Source organism: Diplodia corticola, assembly GCF_001883845.1.
Source record: "Diplodia corticola strain CBS 112549 chromosome Unknown scaffold7, whole genome shotgun sequence".
NCBI lineage: Eukaryota > Fungi > Ascomycota > Dothideomycetes > Botryosphaeriales > Botryosphaeriaceae > Diplodia > Diplodia corticola.
Window position 1 is genome coordinate 677,310 of NW_017971486.1, and position 10,831 is coordinate 688,140.

Here is a 10,831-nt window from a genome sequence, read left to right on the forward strand (position 1 = left end):
TCATGAATACCCCTACTTTCGCGTATCTCACCCACCCCGGAGTGCCCATGGCCGTGGGTGCTCTCCTCTTCACCCTCCTCGCCTACCTCGCGCACCGCATCTCAAAGATCGGATCTCGTCCCGCCGGCTTCCCACCCGGACCGCCCACACGCCCCATCTGGGGCAACCTCAAAGAGGCAAGTCCTTCCCAAGCTTCCCATCATTCCCCGTTACTCCCCCTCCACCTTACCTCGCCATCACCATCACCTCCCTCCCATTCCCCCTCCCACCAGAGCTCCCCCAACATCCCCACCCCTCACCCCCCACCACGCGCGGCGCCCCCCTCCCGTCCCGTCCCCTCCCTCTCCAACCTCTCTAACACACACAACACCCCCCACAGCTCGACACCCTCCGCCCGCACCTAACCTACACCACCTGGGCCGCGACCTATGGCCCCATCATCACCGCGATGCGGGGCCCCATCCCCATCGTCGTCGTCAGCACGGCCGCGGCGGCGCACGACGTCTTCAACAAGCGGGGGCAGGCGACGGCGGGGCGGCCCGGCGGGATGAAGGTCGACCTGTACGCGCGGGGCAACTACGCGCCGGCGATGATGGGCGGGCCGCGGTGGCGCGCCGCGCGGCGCATGTGGCACGCGATCCTGAATGTCGGGGCGGCGCGGTCGTATCTGCCGTATCAGGCGTTGGAGGCGGCGAAATTGTTGGCGGATGTGTGTGGGGATGGTGGTGGGGATGGTGGCGAGGGAGCGGCGGAGCAGTGGCGGGTGCATGTGGAGAGGTTCAGTAATAGTGTGGGGATGACGATGCTGAATGGGCGGCGGGTGCCGCGGAAGGAGGACCCGGGGATCAGGGAGGTGATGGATGATTTGCTGAACATCTCGACGCTGCAGCTGCGGACGGAGTGGATGGAGGGGGCGCAGTGGCTGTGGAAGCTGCCGGGCGGGAGTTGGTGGTTGCCGGCGAGGCGGGCGGCGGAGCGGCTGTGGGCGGTGCACGAGAGGATGCTGACGAGGCATTGGAACAACACGAAGGGGTGGACGGAGAAGGGGGAGAAGCAGCTGCCGAGCTTCATCCAGGCGATCCAGGAGAAGTTGAGGGCTGGGTGGGAGGGGTTGAGCGAGAAGGAGGGGATGGAGGTCGCGAACGAGCTGCTCGTCGCGGCGACGGATACGACGGCGAGCAGCCTGAACAACTTCATGGCGGCGATGGCGTTGTTCCCGGAGGTGCAGAGGAAGGCGCAGGAAGGTTCGTGGATCCGAAAGTCTGGCTTTTTTCGCCTCGTGCTGACTTCGTACAGAGATCGATAGGGCTGTGGGCCCGGATCGCCTGCCTACAGAAGAGGATATCAACAACCTACCTTACACCCGCCAGTGTATTCAAGAGTGCGTTCCATATCTTGTCGGGATGACTAGACCCTCCATGCTAACCCGCTCTCTTCCCAGACTCTTGCGTTGGATCACGGCGGTACCCCTCTCCTTGCCCCACGCCACCGTCTCACCCATTCAGATTGGCGAGTACCACATCCCCGCCGGGACAACGATACTCCTCAACAGCTACGCCATTCACCGCGACCCAGTAGCCTACCCGGACCCAAAGGCATTCAAGCCGGAGCGCTGGGAGGGTAAGCTCGAGACGGTGGTGTCAGATGAACAAGTGGGGGTGCGGACGGACTTGTTTGCCTTTGGCGCTGGACGGCGCGTCTGCCCCGGCCAGCACGTCGCCGAAAGGAACCTCTACTTCGTCATCTCGCACTGGCTGTGGGCGTTTGACGTTCGGAAGAAGAGGGACCCACAGACCGGGGAGGAGATCGACATCGATATGGAAGATGTGAGGCCGGGATTGGTCAACACGATGAATCCGTTCGCAGTCGACGTCAAGCCGAGGAGCAAGGAGAAGGCCGAGTGGATCAAGGCGCATTGGAAGAAGCAGCGAGAGGCGCTGTTGGACGAGGACGAGCAGTGGATTCAGGGCCCGGAAGCTGTGGCAAATATCATGGCGAGGACGGCAAGGTGAATTGGGCTTCTTCCATGACGCAAGCGCTTTCACTAGAAAGGTTGAGAAGGCCGCGAACTTTGAGCGAGGCCAGGCCATTGTACCACGTCCGGCTGGTCATGATTACTTTGGGTGGAAAGCCTAGATCGTTTACTCAGTGACTACTTTCTTAGGTGCTCTGCGAGCGCAGGACAATCACAATTGTTTGATTGTATCACTTGATGCACTAGTGTGTAAGCTCGTGTGAATGGTTTTTTGGGATGAGTGGGATGACCACGGCACCAGCGTCTTGGTGACCAATCCAGTAGGCCAAAAGTACAGTTGCACGGATTACCGTACTGGAAAGACATAGAAAGTCCAGTCGGATATCCGTCAGTGGAATAGTGAGTAATAGTGACCTCAGAGAAAGATACATTCAAGTCGGGGTATGCTGATCACGAATGGAAAGGTGCAGCATAAATGAGGCTGGGCGTGTGGGCGATGACGTGATAGCGGAAGCGAAGTCGGATGGCGAGCAGCCTGTCATCATGCAAGCAAACAAACAAGCAAACGTGGGGTAGAGCAACAGGCGCCCAGCATCAGCTGCTCTCACTTTGTACCGAAGCTGCCAGAAGCATATCAGCTGGCGGAGACCTGCTACTCAGGCAGCTGCTCGCTGTCTCTGTTGAAGTTTATACTATGCACTGAGCAACAGGTCAACCGACACTAACGAGACAGCTTACCGTAGACACTCAGCATGGCTACCTTTGCGTGAGTGTGATACAACCCCACTACGTCGAGCTGACGCATGCTGAATTTAGCTCAGAAAGGCCGACTTCTCTTACACCTCATACGCCAAGTTGCGCCCGAGCTACCCACCATCTCTCTACCATCTTATTTTCTCCTACCACCAAGGGCCGACGGTCCTTTGCACCGATCTCGGATGTGGGCCGGGCATCGTAGCACGCGCCATCGCCCCCAAGTTTGAAAATGTCATCGGCGTCGACCCGTCAGCGGGCATGATCGAGCAGGCGCGCGATGGAACAGACTCGTACCTATACCCGAACGTGTCGTTCCAGAGCGGGCCGGCCGAGGAACTGCCCTTCTTCGGCGACAACAGCGTCGACGCCGTCGTATCCGGCCAGGCGGCGCACTGGTTCGAGTACCCGCGCGTGTGGTCGTCGCTGGCGCGCGTCTTGCGCAAGGGCGGCACCGTTGCCTTCTGGACGTACGGCAACCCCTTCTTCGTCAACTCCCCCAGGGCGACGCAGATCATCACCGAGTGGTCGACCAACACGACTGATCCGGACAAGCTGGGCCCGTACTGGACGCAGCCCGGCCGCAGCATCGTCGAGCAGCTTTACCGCCCCATCCAGCCGACCGAGGAGTTTTTCGAGGACATCAGGCGCTACGAGTATGTTCCGGACACAAATGGACCCGCCAGCGGGAAGGGAGAGGAGGCCATTCGGCTGTATCGCAAGGCGACGGTGGCGCAGTGGAGGGAATACTTCAGGACGTGGAGCGCGTGGCACGGCTGGCACGAGGCGCACCCAGAGGTGAAACCGCGCAAAGAAGGCGGCACAGGCGACGTGATGGACCGGATGTTTGACGAGATCAGCGCGGCGGAGGGCTGGGAGAGTGACGACCTGGAGGTGGAATTGGAGTGGGGAACTGGACTCGTGCTGGCGCGGAGGAAGTGACGACGCACGTGGTGTACTAGGCGGAGTGAAGGGCGGAGAATTAGGGTGGTTCGGGGAGATTGCGGTGAAGGACTTGGTGGCGGGATGGGAAGGGTCTGGGGACATGGGCGCCGACGGCAGTACTCGATAAGATAGCAAAGGCACAATGGCATGGCACAGCAAGGTGCATTTGCTGCTTGGCCTGGACTTTTACATGGCAATCAATGGCTTTGTGAGCGGGTATGACGTTCATTGTTGTGGCTTCGGGCCGTTGCCTCTGCAACGCATGGGCCGGCCCAAGTGCGGCTTGCGCGCTTGGGCTCTGGCTGTCATTCGGGGGCTGGACATCTGCCACCGTGCAACACCCAATTCTGCTGTACCACCTCGCACCCTCGCCAACCGCATTCCGCCGCCCTCGTTCCCGTCGCACCTAGTCGCCGTGTGCTGCATCGCATAAACAAACACACAAGCCAAGAAGATGGTACGCCTGCTCTGCGCTTCCTTTTCCACTTTTGGCACTGCTCCCTGAAGGCGCCATCCCCCAAACGCGTCCCCCCCGCCCGCGGCCAACACGAGAGCCCAAAACACGCTTTCCCGGCCTTGCACTTCCCCAGGATCTCTTGTTTTCGCGCCTGCGCTGTTTTCCTGCACCCCGAACACTCCTTCAGTCTTTTTCGCTGCAAATCCGCCATGGCGTACGACAACTCACAAGTGCAGGCCTCTACCAACTACAAGGAAGCGTTCCAGCTCTTCGACAAGCGTGGCAACGGCCGCGTGACCGTCGACTCTCTTGGCGACCTGCTGCGCGCCTGCGGCCAGAACCCCACAATCGCCGAGATCAAGGACCTCGAGAAGCAGGCCGGCGGTGAATGTGAGTCCGCCCCTGTAGACACAGAGCACACGCGGAAGGGGTGGTCGAGATCAGCGTGGTCTTCTCCACACGTCCCGCCAACGCGCACTTCCTCCGGTCGAATGCCGCTGACAGTTCGCTCCGTGTGAAAACAGTCGACTTCGAGACCTTCTCCAAGATCCTGAACCGCCCCGGCGGCTTCCGCGACCCGGGCGACATCGACGAGTACTGCCGCGGTTTCGAGGTGTTTGACCAGAATCGCACCGGCTTCATCGGCGTCGGCCAGCTGCGCTACATCCTCACGAACCTGGGCGAGAAGATGAGCGACGACGAGGTCGACGAGCTGCTCAAGGCCGTCGACACGAGCTCTGGCGAGATCGCATACAGGGGTGTGTCTGCACTTCCTGCGGCCTTTGGCGGTGCCCGCTTTCGTCTGGTTTTTCGGTGACACTGATACATGGTGTAGATTTGGTCTCGACCATCCTGGCCAACTAAGCGCGACGCGAAAGGCTTGACGGCCGGCCCTCACTCTTCTCCTTCTCTCCTCTCCCCGTAACGACGAACGAGACACACAAACCGGCGACGATGCGGCTTTTGACAGCTTAATTACGGATCCTTGCTTTTAGGCGTTCATTGGGGCTTTATTGGCGGACGGGAATCCTTGCATTACGCAACATGATGTGTGGGAGGGAGGATGGGGAAACCACAACGATGTGCGATGGGATGGTGGGGACTGTCGCTGGCGGACTTGTTGCATATCCTGCAGCCGGACGCTCAGAGGCGGATCCAGTGGCATGGGGGACGAAAGTAGAGTTTGAATCGGAAACATTGAGGGAGCTTGTCCCAACATATTACCTTGGGCGCATGGGCTTGGGATGCACGTGGATCCCTGACACGGACGACCGGCACTTCTTGGTGGGATGCGCGCTTGATGCTGGAGTTGACAGCCGTGACACTTGTGAGCTAATGTCGGCACTGCTCTGACGTTCCCTGTTGATGCAGCTGCAAGGGAACGCGTCCCAAACTCTAGATGGTGCTAGTCACAGGAACGAAAAGTCTCTCGCAGTAGACGACCACCATGGCAGGACGGTCGGCACCGGCCAACAGAAGAGCGGCAGGCCACATGTGCATGCAAATCATGCGGTGATTAGCCGATGAGATCGAGGTTTGTTGGGCGGCAGGGCAGGCCTCGGTCATGGCGTCACAGCCTCGTGATGGGAAGCGCTAGCCCTGTGCCCCGCCAAACCCCACATCTCACCAGTCCCTCGCTGTCTTGCTTTCGTCAACAAGATCGTCGTCAACTTCTGCATCTTCGCCCAAGAACATCACGCATATCCCTTACCCGCAAATATCCACACAAAAACACGTCCGAAATGTCTGCCGCGTTCAAGAAGTCGTTCGAGGAGGTCAAGAACCTCAAGGCCGAGCCGTCGCAGAACGAGAAGCTTGATGTGAGTTCTGCCTTTCGCCAACCACCAGCGCCATGCGCCCATCTCCTCGTTCCTCTTTCCTGAGAACATCTGCTGACGGATGATGCGTCGCCACACAGCTGTACGCCTACGCCAAGATCGCCCAGAAGGAGGACATCGAGGCGAAGAAGCCCGGCATGTTCGACATCAAGGTAAAAAGCGCTCCATCCCGATCCTTTCACACAGGACCTCTTGTCGCAGACCTTCGCTGACGGGTGACTTTTTCCAATGTACAATAGGGCAAGACGATGAAGAGCCACTGGCAGGCGAAGCTCGACGAGGGCGTCACCCCGGAGCAGGCCGACAAGAAGTACGTCGAGCTCGTCTCCCAGCTCCAGAGCACCTACGGCACGAAATAGACGGCGACGACGACGATGGTTATCCCGTCCTCTCTCGGGAAGGAAAGAATATTCAACGGAATTGGAACATTGGGACTGGAAATAGCTGCAGATGAGTAATCTTAGCGGCATATATGAATCTGGCTTTTGGCTGGTGATGACTGCGATTTTCCCCTCTTTGCTCGTTTGGCTGTCTTGAACTAGGTACGTGTGTGTGATGCGTCATGTCTCGAAGACGTATAGTAGCGTAGTGCAGTAAGCCTGGCTCTTGCGATTCCGGATTTGTACCTGTTACTGCTTCTAATGCCTTGCCTTTCTCGTCCCATGTTCTACAACGGCATGCATCTACCGCACACATGTCACTATACCTTGCTCTCAACGACTTACAGCTCATGAAGCAGGAACACGGGGACATTCCAGAAAGTAAGAAAAGAGCCAAGTCGACGATTGCTGGTACACCAATGCCATTAACTGATTCGACTCACCAGGCACCAGTAAAGCACGCAGAATGATGGCACATGCACAGTGCAATGAGCCGAGGCAGCTGACGTGGCCGCTGCGATACATGCCGTATGGGTGGATAGTTAAATTGACCAGCGGAGGTTTTGCCGAACCTACTAGCTTACGATCTTGACTAATACCTTCAAGTCTACGTAAGCTAACTACAGAGCACACTCGTGACAATCGACCCGAAAATGGGGGGCCATTCAAAGATGCTTCTCACACTGCCCTATCCCGCTTCGATGCTCGGATCGTCACTGTTAATTGGTAGCACGATTCATGGTCAAGGCCCGTGGTGATTGCGGATCCGTATCCGGAAAAGCTTCCGTTCTATTTTCTGCTCACTGCTCAGGCAGCCAACCAGCGCCGACCCATTCGCCGACAGCACACGGAGATGTTTGCTTCTCCCGACGACAAGACAGGGACTAGGATGCTCTTCCTTCTAAGGGAGACGGAAGCTACAGTTCCCGATCTTTCAATGCGCCCATGGGACTGAGGGTGTCCCGCGTGGTGGCGCAGTAGCTCCCGTCAGTTTAAGGTCTGGACATGTGTGGTGGTGTTTTAGACCGCGGTCAAGGAGGGTCGATCCGCTGTACACGAAACAGAAAGTTAGAAATGGTGGCTAACTGGTGGTCCTGCTCTGGGAAATAAGTTGAGCAAAGTCCCGGAAAATCGACCAATAAAAGCAACCGACGACGTTCATCCAGACGGGATACCCACGCTCGGACGAAGCTTAAAAACACTCAAAGGTTAGCGCGCCGCACGCCCTGCAGTTACGAAAGATGCTCAAGCATGTGTTCCGTTACATGAAAGGATGCGCGCAGGTCTTATGACGCGCGGTCGCCGCTAGCTGTCCTCTGAGCCTGCCCCGAGGCTTTTTCCCTTCCTTTGTTGTTTACTTCCGGCGTCCGATCACCTTCTCTATTTCTTGTATATACTTCTGCTCTCTGTTGTTTAACTTCTGGTTCGTATCCACGCTTCTTCCAAGCCTCGGGAGTCATAATGCATCATGGTGGCTGCCGACACCCCGGCAGACTGGCCAGCGCCTAATTTTGTCGATCCTCCCAACCGGGTTGCTTATATCGCATCCATTGAAATTCCATTGTTGCTGTTGATGACATTGGCTGTCGCCGCCCGCTTCTACAGTAGAGCCGTGCTTCGACGGATACTGTCATGGGATGATTGGCTCATGTTGCCCGCATGGGTATTGCTCACTTCCATGTATCTATCTGCATACTCTCAAGTGCTGACCATCTCGTTCTGCAGGGCTGCTTGGCGACCGTCACAATCACGAGTCTTTACTCCACCATGTATCTCCATCTGACCCGGCATATCTGGGATGTAAAACCAGAGTGGACAGAACAAGCACTCAGGGTAAGAATAGAGACCGGGGCAGACCTTCGCAGTCCACTGACGCCGCCACGCCCGCAGGTAAACATCATCTTCGAAATCATGTACCCGGTCGGCGTGACGCTGACCAAGGTCTCCATCTGCCTCAACTACCTCCGCATCTTCCCGATGCAGACGTTCAACGAGTGCTTCTGCAAGGGCGCCATCGTCTACTCGGCGTGCTGGTGCATCAGCACCGTCGTCCCGCAGATCGACCAGTACGTCGAGTGCCCGCCCGCGTCCAACACGCGCGACCGCATCCGCATCCTCCGCGACTGCATCGACCAGGAGGCCTTCCTCATCGCCACCGCCGCCCTCAACAGCTTCAGCGACCTGTGCATCTTCCTCTGGCCCGCCCGCTACGTCTGGGGCATGCACGTCCCGAGGGAGCAGCGCTGGGGGCTCATCGCTTTGTTTTGCGTCGGAGTCGTGTAAGTGAATGAATGCTTCGAGACTCTCTCTCTCTCCCTCTCTCTCTCTCTTTCTCTCCCTCCTTCAGTAACCAACACAACACAACACAACCAGCATCTCCATCGCCGGCGTCCTCCGCATGTGGTTCTTCGCCATCTGGTTCCACTCCACCGACCCGTACTGGGACGGCGTGTGGAACTACGTCATCCTCGCCGTCGAGACCAACGCGGGTTTCATCTGCGCCTGCCTGCCGTGCTGCAAGCCGCTGCTCGTCCGCGCCTTGCCCTGCGTCTTCGGCAATGTCAATCACGCGGAGCGCCGCTCTCCTCATCCTCCCCCTCCTCATCCTCCTCCCTCCCGTGGGAATGGTAATGGCCGTCGTCGTGGTGGGGAGGAGGAGGAGGATGCAGGAAGGGAGGGAAGGAGAGGAGGAGGAGGAGGGGGAGAGGAAACGGAAGCGGGAGAGGGACCGTCGCCGCTCGACCCGGGGTATTGGCGGGTGGTGAGGAAGAAGAGGAGTAGTTGGAGCTTGTGGGGGTGGGGGACGGCGTCGACCGGCATGACTGCCACGCTGTCGTCGACGATGACGGGTTCGCGGGAGGATAAGAGAAGGAGTGGAGCGGCGGCACAGGGCGGCACGGGGCTGTTGGGCAGCGTGGTGGATGGCGGTGGGAACAAGAGCGATACTGTGATCTTGATGGATGACCTTGGTGGTGGCGACACTGGCTATTGCCATCGTACGGACACGGTGGAGGGGGAGCAGGGCAGTATCGTCCTTGCTGACGACGAACATGAGCCGCCGCGGCTCAGGGAGACGGGCGATGCAGCGACGGCTGGGGCAGTAGACCTGGAACTTGGCTTCGTACGGAGAAGTGGTCGTTCATCGCCATCGAAGTAGTGGCAAGGTGTTGGATTTGTCGCGGGAGGCGCTTGTGTGCTTCCGGTATGTAACAGGTATACCTCGGTACTTGATCTTGTTACTGCTTCCGTTATACATAGTCGATTGTCTCACGCTCGATGCGACTTACCCTATCCTGTTCCGCACTGTTTTGTCATCTGCGACACGCGAGAAACACCAAGAGCTTCTGTTTACCCCAGTCGTAGCGGCAGGTCCAGTGGAGAGAAGACAGGGGGGAAATTTCATGAAGTCAACGAGAAAGGGTACGTGGGATAGAAGGGTCGTGGGAGATTGAGGTTTTGGCCAACCCGCTCGTATTGGTATCTCGGATTGACATTCGTTTCCTCGCTCATGAACATGACGTGGAGGTTTAGACCCGGCTGGTTGAAGGGTGTTTTTGGTATTCAGTTTACCGCTTCCAGGGATGAAGTATGCGCACGATTTGATTGTCTTGACTCGAGGTTAGGTCTCGAACCTCATGCTTCCTGGACAAGATTCGCCGAGATAGAACAGTGAGTATAATGATAGGGGAGTATCCCAGATCGTGTTTTTTTTTCCACATATCATTCAACGTCGCAGAACAAATCACGGCCTCATTATAACTCCACACGCCCGTACACATCCAACAACTACAAAATGACCGAGCCCTCTTCCGCACGATCCCATCCCCGTCTCCAGAGAGCACCAAAACCGCAGACCCCCAAAAACCTCAATCCAACCGAAAAGCTCAATCATCCATCCCCCTCCCCACACCCCCAGCCCGACCTAACCATACACATCCCGATCCGGCAACCTCTCATACCACGCCACCCTCTCCGCATCCTCCCCCACACTCTGATGCAAATTCCACACCCCACACCCCTCATAAAACCGAAACGTAAACTCAAACGGCCCCTCCCGACTCGGCAGCGTCGCCGTCAAAAACTCCCCCGTCACAGTCCCCTGCGGACCTTCTTCGTCGTCCGACCCCGCGGTGCCGTTGCCGGCGACCGCAGTCACGTTGGACAGGCGGTACGGCCCCGCGCCGGCGATGCTGTACCGGCCGATCAGCGCCCACTGCGCGTCGGTGCCGGAGGACGGGTCGGACTGGTCGAGGTAGGTGGGGCGTAGCGCGGGCTTGGTCGTGTCGTTGGCGGTGACGAGCAGCGCGCAGTAGCCGTTGGGCGTATAGAGCGACATGCCTGATGGGACGGGGTAGGCCCAGTCGTTGGGGATGAGGTCGCCGGTGGTGGTGTTGCTGGGGGGAAGTGCGTGGGGATGGGGTTAGTTTGGGGGGTTTTTTTGAGTTGTGTGGTTTTGGAGAGAGAGAGGGAGAGAGGGAGGGAG

At 58.2% G+C, this 10,831-nt stretch overlaps 6 protein-coding genes across 6 annotated transcripts; 5 read left to right on the forward strand and 1 right to left on the reverse strand.

The window, feature by feature from the left end:
* Window positions 1–2: 2 nt before the first annotated feature.
* On the forward strand, window positions 3–2,012 carry BKCO1_7000217 (cytochrome p450; the record flags this gene model as incomplete). The annotated part of the gene is made up of 4 exons (XM_020278671.1): window positions 3–332; window positions 380–1,244; window positions 1,297–1,381; window positions 1,442–2,012. The coding sequence occupies 4 exons, from the start codon at window positions 3–5 to the stop codon at window positions 2,010–2,012; spliced, it is 1,851 nt and encodes a 616-aa protein (XP_020133525.1).
* Window positions 2,013–2,727: 715 nt separating this feature from the next.
* On the forward strand, window positions 2,728–3,670 carry BKCO1_7000218 (s-adenosyl-l-methionine-dependent methyltransferase; the record flags this gene model as incomplete). Its single annotated transcript, XM_020278672.1, has 2 exons — window positions 2,728–2,741; window positions 2,797–3,670. The coding sequence occupies 2 exons, from the start codon at window positions 2,728–2,730 to the stop codon at window positions 3,668–3,670; spliced, it is 888 nt and encodes a 295-aa protein (XP_020133528.1).
* Window positions 3,671–4,339: 669 nt separating this feature from the next.
* On the forward strand, window positions 4,340–4,994 carry BKCO1_7000219 (myosin regulatory light chain cdc4; the record flags this gene model as incomplete). The annotated part of the gene is made up of 3 exons (XM_020278673.1): window positions 4,340–4,520; window positions 4,655–4,888; window positions 4,966–4,994. The coding sequence occupies 3 exons, from the start codon at window positions 4,340–4,342 to the stop codon at window positions 4,992–4,994; spliced, it is 444 nt and encodes a 147-aa protein (XP_020133527.1).
* An 878-nt stretch (window positions 4,995–5,872) lies between these two features.
* On the forward strand, window positions 5,873–6,327 carry BKCO1_7000220 (acyl binding protein; the record flags this gene model as incomplete). The annotated part of the gene is made up of 3 exons (XM_020278675.1): window positions 5,873–5,950; window positions 6,049–6,120; window positions 6,208–6,327. 3 exons carry the CDS (start codon window positions 5,873–5,875, stop codon window positions 6,325–6,327), a joined length of 270 nt encoding a protein of 89 aa, XP_020133649.1.
* Window positions 6,328–8,115: 1,788 nt separating this feature from the next.
* Window positions 8,116–9,505, forward strand: BKCO1_7000221 (uncharacterized protein; the record flags this gene model as incomplete). Its single annotated transcript, XM_020278676.1, has 3 exons — window positions 8,116–8,181; window positions 8,239–8,627; window positions 8,722–9,505. 3 exons carry the CDS (start codon window positions 8,116–8,118, stop codon window positions 9,503–9,505), a joined length of 1,239 nt encoding a protein of 412 aa, XP_020133650.1.
* Window positions 9,506–10,270: 765 nt separating this feature from the next.
* On the reverse strand, window positions 10,271–10,684 carry BKCO1_7000222 (uncharacterized protein; the record flags this gene model as incomplete). The annotated part of the gene is made up of 1 exon (XM_020278677.1): window positions 10,271–10,684. The coding sequence occupies one exon, from the start codon at window positions 10,682–10,684 to the stop codon at window positions 10,271–10,273; it is 414 nt and encodes a 137-aa protein (XP_020133542.1).
* Window positions 10,685–10,831: the final 147 nt, after the last annotated feature.